This window comes from Crotalus tigris, unplaced genomic scaffold (assembly GCF_016545835.1).
Source record: "Crotalus tigris isolate CLP2741 ecotype Arizona unplaced genomic scaffold, ASM1654583v1 scf7180000024388.1695876, whole genome shotgun sequence".
NCBI lineage: Eukaryota > Metazoa > Chordata > Lepidosauria > Squamata > Viperidae > Crotalus > Crotalus tigris.
The window spans coordinates 648,114-669,353 of record NW_024100558.1 but is presented as its reverse complement, the minus strand read 5'-3'; the positions used below and the strand labels follow the sequence as shown (position 1 = coordinate 669,353).

General features: G+C 38.8%; 1 protein-coding gene across 1 annotated transcript; it reads left to right on the top strand.

The window, feature by feature from the left end:
• Positions 1 to 71: 71 nt before the first annotated feature.
• Positions 72 to 20,758, top strand: SNRNP40 (small nuclear ribonucleoprotein U5 subunit 40). Its single transcript, XM_039329137.1, has 10 exons — positions 72 to 270; positions 4,161 to 4,290; positions 4,733 to 4,826; positions 5,432 to 5,597; positions 7,590 to 7,712; positions 8,617 to 8,737; positions 10,503 to 10,585; positions 11,005 to 11,066; positions 11,617 to 11,720; positions 20,051 to 20,758. Exons 1-10 carry the CDS (start codon positions 124 to 126, stop codon positions 20,098 to 20,100), a joined length of 1,080 nt encoding a protein of 359 aa, XP_039185071.1. The 5' UTR covers positions 72 to 123; the 3' UTR covers positions 20,101 to 20,758.
• Positions 20,759 to 21,240: the final 482 nt, after the last annotated feature.

The window sequence follows — 21,240 nt, the reverse complement described above, 5'->3', positions numbered from 1 at the left end:
CCGACGCGTCTTGCACCAATCGGCGTCGGGAAGGGCCGTGTGCTTTGCATAAAGACGCCAATGAGGAGAGGAGGGCGTGGCTTCTCCACTCTGGGCCCAGCGTGGCAGCGTTGAGGAAAAGCGATGATCGACCCACAGAAACGGAAGGCTCCCGGGCCGGATACGGCTTTGGTGGCAGCGGCGGCAGCTGCTAAGAAACCCCGCCATGAGCTCATCTTGGGGCCGGGTCCCGGAGCCGGGCAACCGCCTCCGGGCGCCTTGTTGCAGGCGGTGAGTTTCTCCGGGGGACGCTGCTGAGGTTTCCGGTGAAATGAATGTTGGAGGCGGAGCGGTTAGCCAGCTTCTTTCCCCCGGAATTGTTTGATCTTATGTGTACGCTTTTTTTGTTATTATTATTATTTTAGACCAACAAAACAAAACAAAACACAACAAACATTACACACATATACACGTAATATATCCTTTTTTGTTAACAGCAGTTTGTAACAGTACTCTTCTATTCTTTACATTTCCCCCCTCTTTCTTCTTTGAAATATTTGTCCTTATTGCCCCATTGTTTCTTATTTACATTTTCCTTCTTTCATATTCTACTACTTACTAGGAATCCAACATTATTCATTGTAGTAATGTGTACGCTTTTGAGAGCAGGCAACAGAATTCCATTTTTAATGTGTGCCAGTGTGCCCCCAGTTTAAAAAAAAAAAGACAATAAAGGTTATCTTAATTAAGCAGCATTTCTTAATTCTCATATCTTTTTGCTAAACCGATTTAGAATTTTATTTTGCATTATTATCAACACTTTAACTTAGTGGGCTTCAAACTTGGCCCTTCTATGACTTGTGGACTTCAACTCCCAGAATTCCTCAGCCACCACTTGCTGTGTTTTGGGATAGAAGGTGACGGTGGTAATAATAACGCAATGCCTTCTACATCCATCAAATAACATCTGCCTATGGGGTTGTTGCTTTCTGAGCTTGGCTGTTTTCCCACAGATGTCTCAATACCCAACTAGGTAACATCAGTGGTAGAAGGGAGTGGGTATTGCTCTCTGATATTACCTAGTTGTGGAATGAAACATTTACAAGAAAACAACCAAAGTTGAGAGAGCAGCAAGGATACCACAGTTCAGCCCTGAACTACAAATATTCTATTAGAACATCTGCCTAACCCAGGCCCTGGGGAAGGATTCAATAGATGGATAAAATGACAGATCTAGTCTAAACTTCTGGCTGAATGTGCAACAAACCATAATAATCACCACTATATTAAACTTCCATGCTGCTCAACTCTGAACAATGATTATCCTCTATTATTAAACTTTCTATTAAAGATGTTGACTTGTTTATACATGTATTTGCTGCATTTTCCCAAATGTCGCTTAGTGAATGCTATACGAATTTGTTCAATTTACATAGGATGTTAACGCCCACATTAACATATAAGCAAACATAAAAATGTCGAAAAGTCTTGATTCCATTTTAGTTATTTTGCAATTATTTTTCATCACTTGTGATGAGAAGAATGACTCAGTATGATAGTGTGTAGAAAAAGGATTTTCATCGACAAATTGTTAATTTAATTGAGTATTTAGACAAGAACAACCAAATCCCTGCTGCTTTTATTTTTTTGGGACACTGAAAAAGCGTTTGATCAATTAGATTGGCAATTTTTATTGAGAGTGGTAGAGAAAATGAACTTTGGGGATAAATTTTTGTATACTCCTAAGGCTATATATCAACAACAATCTGCACAAATTATAGTTAATGGGGGATTAATAGATGCATTTAATATTGAAAAGGGTACTAGAAAGGGATGTCCTTTATCCCCATTGTTATTTGTTTTAACTATGGAGATTTTACTTATTAAAATTCGAGAATCATCTAGAATTAAGGGAATAAAAATAAATAAGAATGATTATAAGTTGAGAGCTTTCGCTGACGATTTGGTTGTGACATTATCTCAACCGACAGATTCGGTTAGGGATTTGGTTGAAATTTTAACTCAGTATGGCAAGGTTTCTGGTTTTAAGGTAAATAATACTAAGACTAAAATATTATCGAAAAATATGTCTATGAAGGAAAAGGATATTTTGGCTAAATTAACATGTTTTGAAATAGTGAGAAAGGTTAAATATTTAGGAGTATATATTACAGCTTCTAATGTTAAATTGTATAAAAATAATTATGAGACATTATGGGCAAAAGTTCAGAAGGATTTAAATGATTGGAAAAAACTACAGTTATCTTTGTTGGGAAGAATTTCAGCAGTTAAAATGAATATTCTTCCAAAGTTTCTTTTTTTGTTTCAAATGATACCTATTTTGAAAAAAGATGCTAACTTGGAGGAATGGCAGAAGGGGATTAATAAGTTTATATGGGCAGGGAAAAAACCAAGAGTTAAGTTTAAGATTATACAAGATGTACAGGAAAGAGGAGGACTTAAGGCGCCTAATTTAAAACTCTACTATGATGTGGTGGCTTTAACGTTGATTGGTGATTGGCTCAATTTAACAAATAAAAATGTCCTTTCTCTTGAGGGATGGGATTTAGTATATGGATGGCATGCTTATCTAATTTATGATAAAAAAAAGTGGACCAGGTTTTTAAATCTTGAGAAATGCTTTGTTGCATGTCTGGAAGAAGTATTATTATAGGTTAAATTATAAAATTCCAATTTGGGGAATTCCTGGACACACGATAGAGGGAATATCTAGGGTTGTGAATTTGGACAGGATTTCTTATAAGGAATTACTTAGTTTGGTAGGGAAGGATTGGCAATTAAAATCTTTAGTTGAGCTGAAGCAAGAAAATATTGTATACTCTTGGTTTCAGTATAATCAATTGTTAGGAAGGTGGACTCTAGATCAAAAGGTTGGAATTACTTTAGAGAATGTGAATTTGGTAAAACAGATTAAAGATCAAACTCGAGCCCACATAAAGAGAATTTATAATGTTTTAATAGAATTAGATTCTGAAACGGAGTTAGTTAAAGATTATATGGTTAAATGGGCTCAAAATATTCAGGAACCAATTTTATTGGATACATGGGAGACAATTTGGGTTAGAAATGTAAAATTTACTCAAGCACAAAATTTAAGAGAAAATTTTTCTAAAATGTTTTATAGATGGCATTTGGACCCCCAAAAGTTGTCCCGCATGTATCCTAATTTACAGCCCAAATGTTGGAAATGTGGAAGCTTAGATGCAACCTATTTTCATATTTGGTGGACTTGTAGAGATATAAAAGCTTTTTGGATTAAGATTTAGTGGAATATTCAAAAGATTTTTAAGAGAAAGATAAAGTTTACTCCACAATTATTTTTGTTGGGTATTACGGTTGATTTTGATGTTAAAGAAATTAATTTGATGTTGAATCTTATAACAGCTGGGTTATATTGTATTAAATTTGTAAAACTTTTAATAAAAAAAAGGATTTTCATCATAGTGATGGTAAGGCTTTTCCAGAATGGGTCTACCAACAGGTATAAGGTTGGCCCTGGGTAGATCATTTCTTATATTTAAATTTGGAGATTCCACACTCTTAGAAAATTGTAGTGTTGGAAAAAGTTAATTTCAGCCATTGAATCCAATCATTAGTTTAAAAGAGGTATTCAAATTAAAGCATTCTTGATAGATGCCTGTCTAGTCTTTGCTTGAATGCATCCCAAGCAAGAAAGCTCACAATCTTTCTAAGTATTTGATTTCACAGTCAAATTGCTTTTATTCTTTAAAATGTTTTTCCCTTAATACTCCTGGGAACCTCTTTTCCTGTAATTCATGTTTTTATTCTATTTTATTCTCTGAAGGGAAAGAAGTAATCTTCAACTTTTTCTATGTGATGCAGAACAAATAATAACAGTAAACTTATTGATCTCTCTTTTTGTGCAAATGCTGGTACTAATAGAATAAATGTTTATAGATTTTTAATCCAATCTTTCCTAATTCATTGTCTGCAGTTGGACCTTCAGTTTCTGCTACTTTAGCCATAGCTGCATGTTTGCATTTTCCAATGATTAAAATATTTTTCCTGTTTTCTTAGTAGTAGTGTCTGACCTTTTCAAAATGTATAGATCAGTTTTCTTTCTGACTTAATTTTTTTCTATCAACAGTTTGTATTTATTTATGTCTTCTGTAATATGTTGCATTTTCTTTTTATTTTAGGGCCCTCCAAGATGTTCCTCCTTGCAAGCACCCATAATGTTGCTTTCTGGTCATGAAGGAGAGGTTTATTGTTGCAAGTTCCATCCTAATGGAGCCACCTTAGCCTCAGCTGGGTTTGACAGGTTGATACGTAAGTCAATTCTGTAATCTGTGATCGGCTTGTTAAAGCTTGCAGATTAAGTTAACTAACTTTATTGTCATTTACAAAAGAATGCTTTACCTTTTTCATCAGGCATGTCAAACCTATGACATCGCGTGATGTCACATGACTTATCAGAGCTTTTTCCCCATTGCTGGCAATGGGGTGGGCGTGGTTTCATTGTGATGCGTCTGGCCCATGGGCCGGCAGATTTACATCATTTAGATTAACCAGAATTTTATTTTCTCTGTGCTTCTGTCTGTTCCTAAATATGTCAATTAAGATAGATATTAACAGCATTTTCACTTCTTGCAATCTTATATGCAACAACATCTGCCTAATTGAAGACTATTAAATGCCTTTGATTTGAAATGGTTGTTTGATATATTCCAGTTTTCAGGGGAAATACTAAGGCTTGATCCTCTCATTTCAGTACTATGGAATGTGTATGGTGACTGTGATAATTATGCCACTTTGAAAGGTCACAGTGGAGCAGTTATGGAATTACATTACAATACTGATGGCAGGTTGGTGTTTAATTTTTTTTTTTACAGTTTGTAGAATATTCTGAAATATTTCTCAGCTTTTGAAAACAAGTAGTCTGTGATTTGACCAAGAAAACTCAATAGGAATGCAGAAAACTACCATCACATCATATTCATATGTTGTGTTTCATTATTTCTATGATTTATTGTTGCTTTTCCTCTTTTTTTTTTGAAAAGGATCCTTGAATTTTTTTAAAAATATTTTGTTACTAAAATCCTTAAATAGCTAAAAAAAAGTGTGTTTGTATAAAATTCAAAAAGCACATTACATTACAGAAAATAAAAGCTTACATGTTTTGCAATAAATCAGGCATGTCAAACTCACAATGTCACATGATGTCATGTGACATATGATGATTTTTTTTCCCCCACTGCCAGCAATGGGGTGGACGCGGTTTCACTATGATGCATCCGACCCACAGGCCGGCAGTTTGACATGCTTGCAATAAATGACTCAGTTTTTAAACAAGAAATAAACCATGGTCATAGCAAATCATATTCTTTAGAATTTACATTGGATTGATAACTTTTAAGTGTTGAGAAGTACCAGCTTTTTAATATTTGTAATCAGTTGCATTTTTTCTCAGCATGCTGTTCTCGGCCTCCACGGATAAAACAGTAGCAGTATGGGATAGTGAGACAGGAGAGAGAGTGAAAAGACTTAAAGGACACACTTCATTTGTCAACTCCTGCTATCCAGCAAGACGTGGACCTCAGCTGGTTTGCACAGGCAGTGATGATGGGACAGTGAAGGTCAGAATGCTTTATTGTACTCTTGCAGAATAACAGTGAGGGATAGTTTAATGACGTTTTAATTACAGAGCAAGAAACCTGGAGACTGAGTTTTAGTTCTGTCTTAGGCAAAAAGCCAGCAGGATGACTTTAGCCAATCTTCCTGGTTGTCTGTTAGAAACCAATGACTTTCAGCCGCTTTCAAATAGGTGGTGCCATTTTTTCCCCCTTGTTTTAATACTTGGAATTGTGATACTACTTATATATAACTTTGTGGCAGTATTAAATCAATGTTATCTGGAAGGTTTGCTATTCCCCCCCCCCCCAATAGATGCACATATAGATTGATCACCTATGTCAAAACAAGCCTCCAAGAGAAATACTTGGAATTTTAGGAGAAAGTTTGGGGTGTTCAACCTTGGCAACTTTAATACTTGTGGACTTCAACTCCCAGAATTCCTCAGCCAGCATGTGCTGGTGGTATTGTCACCAAAATATTATGTACAGATAGGTTCTTTGTCCTGTTTGTCACCCATATAATGAATTTGAAAAAGGGCTTTGTTTTGGGGGGTGGGGGATTTGCTTCTGGATGCATGTCTCTTCTCAACCATACATGCTTCATCTGTAGATCTTGGGGAATGACACACAGTGTAACTGTATCTTCATTGCTCCTCCCCTACACTGTGACCTTCTGTTCATAATTGGTAGGTTTAAGAGAAGTCCTGATAAATGTCACACAATCTTAGTGTGTGTGTGTGTATGTGTATACACACACAAACATATACACACATTTATGTTGATGAGTTATAAAGCTAAAAATCGACACATAGACATGTGCCTGGCACAGCAAACATTAAAAGCATGGCACACGAACCGGCCCCTCAATCGCCGGAGAAGAATGATGCATGGGTCGTGCTTGGACCGTGAAAGGAAGGCTGCCGTTGCTTCGTTACACAGTCAGATTGGCATGGACTCTCACACTCCCCCCCCCCCCACTGACTATATCTATCTGCCCCATGATGGACCAACGAACTTGAAAAACCTCCTTAAAAACCTCCCTGGATAGCAAGTTGGACGGACACATCATGATGACCCGTTCCCCTCAGAGGAGAGAAAGGGATTCTCAGCTGATGAGTGGGGACAGCTCTCATGACCAGGGGGAGGAGGAGATTGTCATCCACAAACGGGAGGAAACATCTGCGATGAGAGACGAAGAGACAAGTAAAGATCTTGCGAACTGCTATGAGAACACATGCCCGACGTGCTCGACACTGGGGGTACAACATCAGAATCCCCCCCCCCCCCGTTGTCAGGGTGCCGAATCAGCCGTTGATCAGCAAGCTCCGTGGCATGCAGGAATGAGCAGGAGACTAGCCGACTGTGCATTGATCACCAACTTACTGACACTTGTGTAACAAGCAAATACACAGATGGATATGGCGAGGGGACCGTGGGGTTGGATAACAAACAGATGGAGATGGTGCCTGCAGACGGGGGAATGTATTGTAAAAAGGAAACGGCATACCCTGATCGCGGTTGCAATAGACGGAGGAATGTGGTGGTTGGGTCTAGGCATATAGTGGGGTTAAGGAAGAAATGCACCCCCTCCAAAGTGTGTTTTTGCATACAGGAGGATGAGGGGGGAGGGGGACACTCACCATCGGCAAGTAAAGGGAAAAGAACTAGCCCTAAGGTTGACAAGGAGAACACTTAGAGTAAAATACAGAGGAGATGTGGGAAAACATCACACACTGACGTAGGTGATCTACCCGTGATACGGCATGATCAGCTGGGCCCAATAACACGTTCTAGAAGCCGGATACAGGCTGCTAACATCATATAAAGGCTTCTTCTCAGTGACTGTTTTAAAGCCCTGATGATGTTGGATGATCCCAACAAAAGCTCGGCTCATTAAATTTTTAAAGTTTTATACTTTCCTCTTGGTGTTCGGTATTTATTGATTTTATTACACATTTATGTGTGTATTTATATTCAACACCTTTTTCTTCTCAGCTCTGGGACATCAGGAAGAAAGCAGCTGTTCAGACCTTTCAGAACACCTATCAAGTATTAGCTGTGACCTTCAATGATACCAGTGATCAGATAATATCTGGTGGTATCGACAATGATATTAAGGTCAGTTGACTTTGTCCAGGAAGTGAAGCTCCATATATTTTAAAACTGATTTGTTTTTTCTCTTTCATTTAGCACAGTAAAATAAAAAAAAGGCAGTACCAGAAAAAATGGGTTAAAAGCATGAATGGTATGGAGGTTTTCTAATTTCCTCTGGCATCTGAAATGTAAATTCTTTTGTGAGGGTGAGTAGGCAGTGCTAGTTCGCTCTGATATTTCAGGTTTTTCTAAGAGCAGGAATAAAAAGTAGGTTTGGCTAGATGCCCCATAAGTAGGCCATGAATAATGTGGGGCTGCGGGAGGGGTGGCATCTCCTTCTACCCCTCTAAAACTGTCTTTTGGATTTTGTTCCTAAGCATGTGATTGTTTTTAGTATAGGTAATCCTTGACTTACGGCCACAATTGAGCCCAAAATTTCCGTTGCTAAGCAAGACAGTTAAGTGAATTTTGCTCCATTTTGCAAACTTCCTTGCTGTTGTTGTTAAGTGAATCACCACAGTTCTTAAATTAGTAATATGGATATTAACTGAATCTGGCTTCTCCATTGACTTTGCTTGTCAGTAGATGATCACATGCAACCCTCATAAAGATACGCCGGTTGCCAAGCGTCTGAATTTTGATCATGTGACTGGGGATGGTACAATGGTCATAGATAATGAAAAATGGTCATAAGTCACTTTTCAGTGCCGTTGTAACTCTGAGTGGTCGCTAAATGAATGGTTGTAAGTTGAGGACTACCTGTAGAACCAATTGCTAGAAAGTAATCCCTGTGTCTGGAATATTGGCGTAGGCTAGGGTCTTTTCACTACAACATAATGTGACACTTTTAGGGCCTCATTTTATTTATGGTAGTTGCTGGTACATCTTTCAAGTGTAAAATGCCAGGCCTATGTTAAATCTCTTAAAGGTGTGGGACCTTCGTCAGAACAAGCTAACTTACACAATGAGAGGACATGCAGATTCTGTCACTGGTCTCAGCCTAAGTGCAGAGGGCTCTTACTTGCTTTCCAATGCCATGGACAATGCAGGTAATCGCTTTTTCCCTATTCTCTTTCCCATATCTCCAGGTACGGCATCCTCATTGGTTGCTCATTAGTGGCAAGCAAATGAGAATGTTGTACATCTATTTAATTAAAAGATTTATAAAGCCACCCATCTTGTAAAACACAGCTGTGGGCAGGTGACAACAATAATAAAACTATGAACGATAACAATAAAAAATGGGCCAGCTCTTTCATTTTGTATCCATTCAACAACACAATTCCTGGGCTTCAACCCTATTGTCCAAGTGCCTGGAGGGAAAGTCAGTCTTTTGGAATACATTCCTAGGCTTTGACTTGCAAAATGCAAGAATGAAGGACAATGTTTCATTCATATAACTAAAAGCTCTGCATCTGTATAGTACGTGTATTCGTATTTCCTCCTTAAGAGCTGCCAGGATAATAACAGTTAATCTATTTGTCAGAAGCTCATTTACAGATACATTGCTTTCTGGCCAACTGAATTTTTGGTGCCACTCTTGTCAACGTAGCCAGTTTGGGTTTGGACCCGGGGTCCCCAACCTTTTGGGCACCAGGGACCGGTTCTGTGGAGAGAGGTTTTTCTGTGGACCGGAGGGGTGTGTGGTTTTGTGTGCTGCCTCCATCCAGCGGATGGGGCTTTGCTTGTTTGTGCAGCCCGGTTGCTGGTGTGCCTTGGCCTGGTACTGGTCCATGTTCTGGGGATTGGGGACCCTTGGTTTAGACCCCTGGTGTGCCACGTCTATACAGGTAGTCTTCAACTTACGATCACAGTTCAAACCAGAATTTCCATTGCTCAACAGGGTGGTGAAGGGAGTCATATCCAATTTTATAACATTTTTTTTTTGCCATGGGGGTTAAGCAAATCATTGCAGTTATTAAGTGAATCATGCAGTCATTAAGCAAATCCGGCTTCCCCCATTGATGTGACTTGTAAGAAACTGGCTGGGAAGATTCTAGATAGTGATTACATGACTCCAGGATGCTGCAGCCTTCTAAATACATGTCAGTTGTCAAGTGCCTGAATTTTGATCACATGACTGTGGGATGCCACAACAGTCATAAGTATGAGGACCGGTCGTAAATCACTGTTTTCAAAACAGTTGTAACAATCACTAAACAAATGGTTGTAAGTCAAGGACTGCCTGTAATCACATGGCCATGGTAAATAGTTGACTAACAGCACTTATGGTTTTAGGGCAGGGGTCTTCAAACTTGGCCCTTTTATGACTTGTGGACTTCAACTCCCAGAATTCCTCAGCCAGCGTGCCTGACTGAGGAATTCTGGGAGTTGAAGTCCACAAGTCATAAAAGGGCCAAGTTTGAAGACCCCTGTTTTAAGGTAACAGTGGTGTACGGATGAAAATTAAGGAAGAGAGATAGGATTGAGTGACAACTTTCTGGTGGAATCCAAGGAGCAAGAAGAAAAGATAAAGAACAATTAAGAGAAAATCCTACAATAATTGTTATGTCATTTCCTGGTTCAAAGTGAAGTAATTTTAAATTATCCTCTTTGATTGAACAATAATGGGTGAAATTTGGCATTAGTGTTGGCTTTAAGTATTTGGCTTTAAGCTGTCCTCACAGGGATCTTTAAACTTGGCTGTTAGGCAGAACTGAGATGATAAATCATGTTACATGTTGCAACTTTTATTTGTTGTTATTGTTGTTATTGCATTAAAATTACACTGGCTGGCAATTAAGCTTGCATTATGAGCCAATATCTAAATAATTAGCTCTGGATGCTACATGTTGGTTTTGGTTTTGTTCTAAGTTCGCATCTGGGATGTTCGGCCCTTTGCTCCCAAAGAAAGATGTGTGAAGATACTCCAAGGAAATGTGCATAATTTTGAGAAGGTAAGTAAAGTGTTAGCTGAAACATTGCTTGTTTATGGCTGGTAGCTAAAAGTTAATTGATGAACAAATGGCTTTTAAAATTCGGGATTCTTTAACTGTTTAACAAGGCCTGTATTGGAAATTAACCTGTGGAGTGAAATTCCAATTAGAGCTGCTGCAAAAGATCTCCCTTTCCCCCAATGCAGTTGTTACTCTTCTATAAATTAACCATCTTGACATTCACAATCTATTTCACAGTGAGATAACAAAGTGCTCATAGTTCTGGCAATAAAATATGGTAAATAACTGCAGCCTAAGGTTTCAGAGAAAAAACATTCCCAAAGTATTGTTAATATTGCAAGCCCTGGTAGATTTCATTTCAAATAAAAATAAGAACATGAAATATGCATGGAATTGGACCATATTTTCTTGTTTGTTAGAACCTTTTGCGATGTTCCTGGTCACCAGATGGAAGTAAAATAGCTGCTGGATCTGCAGACAGGTAAAAGTCTGTTTTAAATGTTAACATTTAAAAGCCCCCTCCCCTTTTTTTTTAGCATTAAGGAGGATACTTAAAACCAAGGTGATCCAGAGAGTGTCTTGGTTAATCTCATTTGTAGTGGCTACCTTTATTTTATTTTTTTATTGTATTTTATTTAGTCATTTGTCTTATATGTTCCTTTTAATTATAATACACAGAATTGCAGGGTATAAAATGCATAACAAACCGTGTGCCTGCAACAATTTTGCAGCAGTACATACAGATTCATGGATTCTAACTCCAATTATACAGGATCGTGTTAAGTAGCTGCAATTCACTGGTCTGAAACTAGCTTGTGAGGTTAGCAGATTAGGGCCATACTGGAAACTGTTTAGTTTTTTATTAGCATGACAAATTAATACTAAAATGCAAATCTAAACACAGTGATATTTAATGTGGATAAAACAACATGTGTTCAGCAGCTTCTGTATTATATATTGTTTGAGAATCAGAAGGGAACTGGTCTCTTATGCGCAGGGAGGCCTTTATGCGTGTTTGTCATCATACACAGGTTTGTTTATGTGTGGGATACAACCTCCAGAAGAATCCTCTACAAACTTCCAGGCCATGCTGGTTCAATAAATGAAGTTGCATTTCATCCAGAAGAACCAATAAGTAAGTCCTTCCTATGTATGGACAGCAAACTTGAACTAATGTGCCGATTTGTGAGATTACCCTTTTTAATAATCTGTTAACATACCCCGAAGAAGCCCTTCTTCCTTGCTGGTTTATTCTCTGTTAGGCTTGCCTTGATGCTTAGGTTATAGATATTTAAAAAAATGCCTTAAAACATGGCTTTTCTTTTTTTTTTCTTTTTTTTTAAACAAATTTTATTGGTTTTTTAATTCTTTTTTTTTTTCTTTTTTTTTTATTAAAAGTTTTATAAATTTTACAAAAAAAACAAGAACAATACAGAACAAAAAACAACATATACAAAAGAGAAAAAAAAATTTAAACAATACATATTAAAAAAAAAAAAAAAAAACCCACCCCACACCCCTCCCAAAAACCCTCCCTTCCCCCCCCCCCTGAGCTTCCCAGAGCAGAATATAGGCTTAAAAAATAATAAAAAAAATAAAAAAATAAAAATTAAATTAAAAACTCTATATTTATATATATAAAAAAGATATCTATAATATATATAAAAATAAAACTTATGAAAAGGCTATATAATATTTTTGTATACCCAATCTAAATTGTATAAATTTTATCCATTTGTCCCAGATAGCAAAAAACTTCTCTTGCGTTTGTTGCTTTAAGAAAGCCGAAATCTTTGCCATTTCCGCCAAATAAGCTACTTTAAAAAACCATTCCTGCAATGTAGGCAAAGATTCCTTCTTCCAATATTGTCCAACTAACAGCCTCGCGGCTGTGATCAAGTTTAACATCAATACAACCTCCTTTGTATCACAATCTGTAACAATACCTAACAAAAATAATTGCGGAGTGAATTTTACCCTCCTTCTAAAAATTCTCTGGATATTCCACCATATTTTGATCCAAAATGCTTTTATCTCTCTGCATGACCACCAAATATGATAATAAGAAGCCTCCTTGTAACCACATCTCCAGCATTTAGGTTGCACGTCAGGGTACATGTAAGACATTTTTTGTGGATCAAGGTGCCATCTATAAAACATTTTATAAAAATTCTCCCTTAAATTCTGTGCTTGAGTAAATTTGACATTTCTCACCCAAATAGTTTCCCAGGTGTCCAATGAAACTGGCTCACCAAAGTTCTGCGCCCATCTAATCATACAATCTTTAATTAGTTCCGTTTCTGAGTCCAATTCAACTAAAACCCCATAAATTCTCTTAATGTGGGTTTGTCTTTGATCCTTCAGTTGCTTAATAAGATTTTCATCTTCTCTAAGAAAACCCACCTTGCAATCCATCTTCCATCTATCTAGTAGTTGCCTATATTGGAACCAAGAATAAGTAAAATTTTCTTGTGCTAATTCTTCCCGTGATTTTAATTGCCAGTTTTGTCCATCCCATTTAAGTAACTGTCTATAAGACACCATATCCATTTTAACCCCTCTTTTTATTCCTTCTATCGCATGCCAAGGTATAGCCCATAATGGTACTTTAAAATCACTTTTATAATATTTTCTCCAAATCCTAAGTAAAGAAATTCTTAAAATATGAGATTTAAAAGCCCAATCTATTTTTTTATTAAATATTAAATAGGCATGCCACCCATAAAGTAAATCCCATCCCTCTAGATAAAGTATCTCAGAATTTGTCAAATTTACCCAGTCACTAATTAATGTTAAAACCACCGCATCATAATATAATTTCAAATTTGGTACCTTGAGTCCACCCCTCTCACGGAAGTCTTGCATAATTTTGAACTTAACCCTTGGTTTTTTCCCTGCCCAAATAAATTTATTGAGACCCTTCTGCCACTCATTTAAATTAATCTCATTTTTCAAAATTGGTAACATTTGAAACAAAAAAAGAAACTTGGGTAGAATATTCATTTTTATCACTGCAATTCTTCCCATGAGGGATAATTGCAGCTTTTCCCAGTTCTTCAAGTCTTTCTGTACCCCGACCCACAACCTTTCATAATTGTTTTTAAATAATTTTGCATTAGAAACAGACAGCATCACCCCCAAATATTTTACCTTATTAACAATCTCAAAACCCGTCGAGTTAACCAAAATCTGCTTCTCCTGACTCGACATATTTTTAGGTAAAATTTTAGTCTTATTTACATTAATCTTAAAACCCGAGACCAAACCATAATGGTGAATCAACTGTAATAAGTTTACTACAGAATAGTCAGGTTGCGACAAAGTAACAACCAAGTCATCCGCAAAAGCTCTCAACTTATATTCTTTTTTATTAACATATATTCCTTTAATTTCCTGAGACTCTCGAATTTTAATCAATAATATTTCCAATGTTAAAACAAACAACAATGGCGATAAAGGACACCCCTGTCTAGTACCTTTCTCTATTGTGAAAACCTCCGACAAACCTCCATTAACAATAAGTTGTGCTGTTTGTTTTTGATATATTACCTTAAGGGCTTGTAATATGTTTTCACCAAAATTCATTTCTTCCATTACTCTTAGCATAAAATGCCAATTCAGTTGGTCAAATGCTTTTTCAGCATCTAAAAATATGAGCCCTGCAGGAACTTGGTTGTTCTTATCTAAGTATTCTAATAAATTAATAATTTGTCTAACATTGTTTTTCATATACCTTCCTGTTATAAACCCTGATTGATCTTTATGCACAAGATGATGCACCACCCTCATAAGCCTATTTACCAAAATTTTTACAAATATCTTATAATCCACGTTTAAAAGAGATATAGGCCTATAGTTTTTTGGTAAAGTAAGATCTTGATCCTCCTTTGGAATCAATGATATAAAAGCACTACGCCATGAAGGAGGAATCTCTAAACCCTGTAGGATACCATTAAAAAGATCATTTAATGGTTGAATCATCTCCTCCATTAAGGCTTTATAATAAACAGCTGTTAACCCATCCGTACCCGGTGCTTTCCCTAATTTCAATTGTTGAATTGCTGAGGCGATTTCCTCCTTAGTGATTAAACCATTAATTTCATATTTCTGATCCTCAGTCAGTTTAGGAAAACTTGCCTCAGCTAAATATTTATTTATATCTAACAGTTGTACATTAGTAGATTTGTATAGGTTTTGATAATAATCCAAAAAAGATTTTTTAATTAATTCCTTCTGAGAAACTAGTTTACCCTTATAATTTATTTTCTCTATTATTCTCTGTCTCTGTTTCTTTCTTAATTGATAAGCCAACCATCTCCCCGGCTTATTAGCATTACAAAATGTATTTTGTTTCATAAATAATAAATTGGTTGCAGCTTGATCTGCTATCAACATATTAAATTGTGACCTTAATAACTTTACAGATTCTTTAGTACTTTCATCAGAAGGATTTAGAATCAAAGCCCTTTCTTTTAGTTTAATTTCATCTTCAAGTTCTCTGCGTTTCTGAATCTGATTTCGCTTATAAAAATTATTCATTTTTATCAAAACACCGCGGGTTTTTTAATTCTTAAGACAACATGCTCGAGACACACCGTGGTGCTGGGGTAATCAGAAATCCAAAAACAAAACATATACAAATAGCTCAATCAGTACATCAAATATTCCCTCTCTATCTCCCTCAAATAGCTTACTATATTTAAAATAATCTATTTCTAACTTAAATTTCTATTGATTCTAAACCTGTTTTAAAGCTTTGTACAATTACAATACCATAATCAAATTTAACTTTAAATAACCACATTATCAATTCAAGCATCCCTTCCAAATACATCCTAATTCCTTAATTTTATCATAAATCTTGTTTATTTCTTCTTCCACTATCTCCCTATTAAAATAAAATATTGATCTATCCTATACATATCTAATCCATCCATCAATCAATTTCTTTAAACTGACAATGTAATATCAACCTTAAATCATTTGTCCATTAGACAAAGTTCTGATTTCAAACCTAATAACGTCCATATTATCAAACACATCATCTTATTAAAATAACATTCAATTAATTATTAGTTCAATCCCAATCTAAAACAGCACTTAAGTTTTTTTCATTCCATTACATAATAATTTTCATACAAATAAACCTATAATTCCAAAAAATACATTCTTACTCTATTTAATATATATATTCTAATAATCACCCATTTTTCTTACTTCTAACTCAGAAACTTAGTCCTTAAATCAATCCATAGTTCTAAAATGCCTTAAATCCAGTATATATAATTTGAAGTTTCTCTTTTCAGTCTTATTCTAGGCTTCTTTTTAAGCCAAGCAGGTTTCCACAACAGAGCTTCCCTTTCAGCCGCTAGGTCTCTCTTTGTTGCTTGTAATACCATTTGAGACAGTAAGAAGCCTCCTGTCTTCTTCATTGGACCTCTATTTCTCTTATCCTTGATGCCTTGCTGTTTTAAAGGTTTGAATCTCAATCTTTGCTTTTTCTGATCATCAAAAATATAGATAAAATGCTTGTAAGGTAAAGTAAGTCCCTCTATATTCTCAAAGAAGTCATCTTTTAGTGTATTTTGGTTTGTAGAATAGTCAAATGTAGTCTGAGAGTCAGTTTTAAGATTTGAAGGAGAGTTTCTGACTCTTAGTTCTGTAGTAATCTCTTTCATTGTAGCAAATTCCTCTTTAATCTCTCTTAGTTCCTCTTCTGGTATGTTTTGATTTTTAGAATTCAGATGTGCTCTGAAAGTCAGTTTGAGAGTTTGGGGTAGAGTTGACTCTTCGTTCTGTAGTAATCCCTTTCCTTATGGCACATATTTCTTCAGTAACCTCATAAATCTTTTCCAATATAAGCTTGCAATTTAAGTGAGAGAAAAATTTCTCCATTTTAAAAGTGATTAAAGAAGATCCTTTCTTTGTTCTTTTTAAGGCATAGTCAAGCAGTGTCTACCCCCTCAATTCCCACAGTTACATCAGCTTATCTTTTCCAGGAATAGTTTGAAGATCAAGTCCTTCTCTCCAAATAATAATAAGAATAATCCACAGTTGCAATTTTAACTTTTCACCACTAGATGTCCTCAGTACGTAAAACTTTTCCAGACACCATTTCCCCCCCCCTTTTTTTCTATCTTTTAAAGGAAAAAGTGGAGAAAGAAATAATCTTCCAATATAAAATAATAATACAGTTCAAAAAAAGCGTTTTTTTTCTGTATCCCAAAATGAATAAATGTAAAATGTAGTCTTTAATTTTTTTTTTCTCAGCGCCTTTCTTCCTACACAAACAAAAGCTGCTTTTTCCAGACAGGGAAGTAATTCCAACCAAGCTTTTACAAGCAATAAAAGAAACCAAATGGGGTAAAGAGAGGGGCAAAGAAGGTCTCACCCGGATCCTCCGCAGTGGGTCTGATACGCTTAGCTGTAATTGTGACTTCGGCTGGTGCAGCAGCCATCTTGCAAGACGATCTTTGCTCCGTCGGCCCTAAGGAAATAGCTGGAGCCACGGGAGAAACTGCCGCTCTCCCGCAGTCACCAGCAAGCCTCCTCCTCGGTAGTCGCCCCTCCGGGGCGACTTTCGACCCACTAGGGGGTCTACCGACGAAGAAAACCCAGCCAGACTGCAGATGAGTCCCCAGACGCGACCGGCGTCGCCGCGTACCAGAATCGGAAGTCAAAAACAGGGCTTTTCAACCTTTTCACCCATTGTAACTCTTTTAGGATAAGGCAATATCCGAGTATCACCAGTTGCCCAGCAAGGTGTCAAACACTTGACCTCCTACCCAAAAAGGAAAAAATGATAAAGTACAGGTAGTCCTCAACTTACAACAATTCGCTTAGCGACTGTTCGAAGTTACAACATCACTGAAAAAAGCAAATTATGACCATTCTTCACACTTAATGCTGTTGCAGCATCCTCAGGGTCATGTGATTTACATTTGGATGCTTGGCAACTGATTCATACTTATGACGGTCACAGTGTCCCATGGTCATGTGATCACCTTTGCAACTTTTTGACAAGCGAAGTCAATGGCCAGGGGGGCGTGGTCAGCTCATCACTCAGGTTGCGGGGTGCCTGTGGGGGGGTGCGGCCGGGGATGGGGGGATCTGTGAGTCTGGTGGATGGGGGTGGGACAGGCATGGGCACCTTTCCTCCATCTCTCCCTCCCATTGTCCCTTCTTTCCTTCCTTCCTTTCTTCCTTCCCTCCTTTGTCCCTTCCTCCTTTCCTCCCTCCCTTCCATTGTCCCTCCCTTCCTTTCCTTCCTCCTCTCTTTGTCCCTTCCCTCCTCCCTCCCTCCCATTGTCCAGCGCTACAGGAGCGGGGAGGGCATAAAAGAGCCCGAAGGAGGCAATTGCAGTTTGGCCGCCACTGCCGCCACCGCCACTGTTGCTGAGCCAGGCTGCTGCGCAACAGCGGCTGCTGCGGTTCCTGCCCGCTGCTTCTCCTTGGCTGCTTCCTCTGAAAAGGAGTGGCAGTCGTGCTCGGTGCAGCCGGGAGCCCAGCATAGCCGTTGTTCTTCCACAGGGGGAGGAGAGCACAGGCAGCGGAGGAGCTCACAGGGCGGGAAAAGAGCCGCAGCTGCCGAACTCCCTTTGGTACTTTGTACGCGGCCGCTGCCGGAAAAAAGTAGCAAGTGGGGAAGTGGCTCATTCATTGCTGCAGCTAGCCCCAAGGATTTAATATTTATTTAATAATGTACACCCCTGAAACCCTCTTCTAGCTGAGCAACAAAAGCTAAAGTGCCTTTCCCTTCCCATCCGATACCTCGGCACCCTGATAGGCAGCAGATCTCCCAACATCGAATCCAATTTTAATTCAGACTCCAACATAATTTATAAATCCATCCAGATCTGGAACTGCCCTGCACCTTTCTGAGATACAACTAAACCAAGCGATTTCTTTTTTTTTCCCTGCATCCCCTCACAGAAAAAGAGGTTTAATTCCTTTCTCCTGCAGGCAAGCTCCTACTTTAGGGGATTTCACAGCCACACGGGCCAAGAGTTTTCTCAGCCGCCGAGATCGAAAGGTGCCTCCTCTGGACAGGCTTCTTCACACTCCCCAGGAGCACACCGGCATTTCCCTAAGGGCCCCTATGGAAATCCGGCTTGCTGAGCTTCAGCCAAGGTCAATTGGGAGCCGCAGGCTGGAGCCAGGCGCAGCCCCGGGCATTTCTTTTACGGGCACGGCGGAGCCTTAGCACCAGGCTGGACCCTGGGAGGTTCCTGAGCGCAGAGCCAAAATGTAGCTGCAACAGCTCCAGCCCCTCCCCAGGTGCAAAGGAGTGCTTTTCGGGCTCCAGCCCCATTGCTGCACTGACCTGTGGGCGAAAACGGGCCTTGCTCTCCAGACGAGAGCCGAGCCCAGCGACCAGAGGGCAGCCATGAGAAGGGCGGGCAGGGTTTTGCTGGGGAGGGCTTCCCCGTGCCCTCTAATGGTGGTCAGAGCGACGACGTGCAGCTGCCAATCCTGCCTTGCTCAGCTTGCTCATTCTTATTCCCCTCTCCCAAAAGGCGGTGCTGTAAACTTTACAGCTTTCTGCAAACAAGTGAGATAAGCAGGAGCATGAGATTGGCGTTTCTGAGCACACACGGATTTGCACCCCTGCCCATCTCGCTCGCTTGCCAGCGCCCACAATCTGCCCGGCCTCCCCTCTGTCTGCTTCGTGCAGCTCCTCCAGGGCCCCCTGCCGTTAACCCTCCCGCCACCATGCAGGGTAAGGTTGGCGCCCCCACCAGATGCCCTCGCCTCCCCCAAGCATTTTTTTACTCACCTGCTTTCAGCTGCACTCCCTTTCTCCTTTTGCTTCTCTGCTTTCGCCACGTGTTTGTGGGTAAAAAAGAAAAAAAAGTTCCATGAGACTTTCTAACTTCTCGCAAGAAGTTAGAAAGTCTCATGGAACTTTTTTTTTTGTCTCACAAACACATGAAGGCTGAGAAGGACAGGAGAAAGGGATTGCTGCTGAAAGCAGGTGAGTAAAAAAAATGCTTGGGGAAGGTGAGGACATCTGGGGGGGGGGATTCAGGCAATGTGTCGTGCAGCTCCAGCGGAATCTCCACTGAAGACTGCTTGAGGCTGCCTGCTACCCCCAAGGCCATCACCAATCAGCTGGAGTTGCGCGGTTTGATCCTGGGCTCTCAGTATGACCCAGGCAATGTGCAGTTCCAGCTGACTTTGCCACAAGCCTGTGCGGTGCTGTTGCCGCTTCACCTCATCCACTTTTACCTTTTTTTTTTTTTTTACTTTTTTTTAACATTTTTTTTACTTTTTTTACTTTTTTTTTTCAACCTGTTCGCATACCACAAGCCAGGTGCTTGCGTACCACTGATGGTACGCATACCACTGGTTGCAAAGCCCTGCCTTAAAACACAGATATTTAAATTGGTAAAAAAAATGAGCCCAGAATGATTAAAATGGAGCCTTTCACTTTCCTTTAACCAATTCTGTGTTCTTTTCCATCAGTACTTTCTGCATCTAGCGACAAAAGACTGTATATGGGAGAGATCCAGTGAGAATGGAAAGAAGAGGACCACGGATTAATTCGGAAGATTTGCAGAGCTGGATTGCTTCCATCCAATTTGAAAAGAGAAGGGGAAGAAGACCCATGAAGAGACTACAACTGTAATGTTTCCTAGGCTGCGTTAAATCATCATTTATATCCTGAAAATCTTTTCTTGAATTGTGTAGCCATATTTACAGAAGCCTGAAACACACAGCAGCCCAGCTCCATAATTTTGATGGATGTACAAATTCTGTATTTTAGAGTTAAAAATGTGCTCTGTTTTGAAGTTGTTTTGACCATGGTAAAGTGGGGAAGTAGCATTTAATATTGCATGCTTCCCTAAGATTTGTATGTCATTTTTATATTAAAAAAATGAAATGCCTTGTAAAAATTGCAGGTAAAATTTATTGACATATACATCTTTTTTCAATATATAACAGTCCAGAGGTAGAAGACTGAGCTAGATACGGCAAAGTTATTGTATTAAATAATCCTTAGTAGGTAGCAGCGTGCTGGTAATATTTCATACAGATCTCATTAAGATTGTTTTTATTGGATTTTTTAACTCAAAAGGTTAGCCTAAACCAGTGATGGCGAACCTTTTAGAGACCAAGTGCCCAAACTGTAACCCAAAACCACTTAAGTATCGTCGGGTGCCGGGTGGGCATGGCCCATTGGGTGGATGTGGCCCATTGGGTGGGCGTGGCTGCGGTGATAAAGGCAGACTGGGTGGGACAAAAAAGTTCAATCAATCAATTCCAACTTTGCGAGATCTTTTTCTTCCCTGCAAGAAGTTGAAATTGATTAATTCATTGAACATTTTTTTTTGCACACGGAGGCAAAGGGCTAAAGCTAAAAGGTTTTATAAAACCCACTTGAAGGCCAAGGACTGGGGCGACGATGCGCGTGCCCACACAGAAGGCTCTGCGTGCCACCTGTGGCACACGTGCCATAGGTTTGCCACCACGGGCCTAAACTGAATCACAAAATCATTTTTCTACTCAACAGAATTTCAGAAAATGATTAATTGATAACAATGATATACTGTATGGAATCGTGGATGTATTTATTCACATAAGTCTGGTTCTTTCTCAGTAAACTGTCTGTTCTTTCCATTACAGGTAGTCCTCGACTTACAACCCAAAATGTT

Bases quoted from the DNA above. Each gene is read 5' to 3' on its own strand.
- SNRNP40 (XM_039329137.1), top strand. From the start codon at position 124: ATGATCGACCCACAGAAACGGAAGGCTCCCGGGCCGGATACGGCTTTG. The intron at 7,713-8,616 runs GTCAGTTGACTT...AATCTCTTAAAG, and splicing joins GTATCGACAATGATATTAAG to GTGTGGGACCTTCGTCAGAA. The intron at 11,067-11,616 runs GTAAAAGTCTGT...CATCATACACAG, and splicing joins GCTGCTGGATCTGCAGACAG to GTTTGTTTATGTGTGGGATA.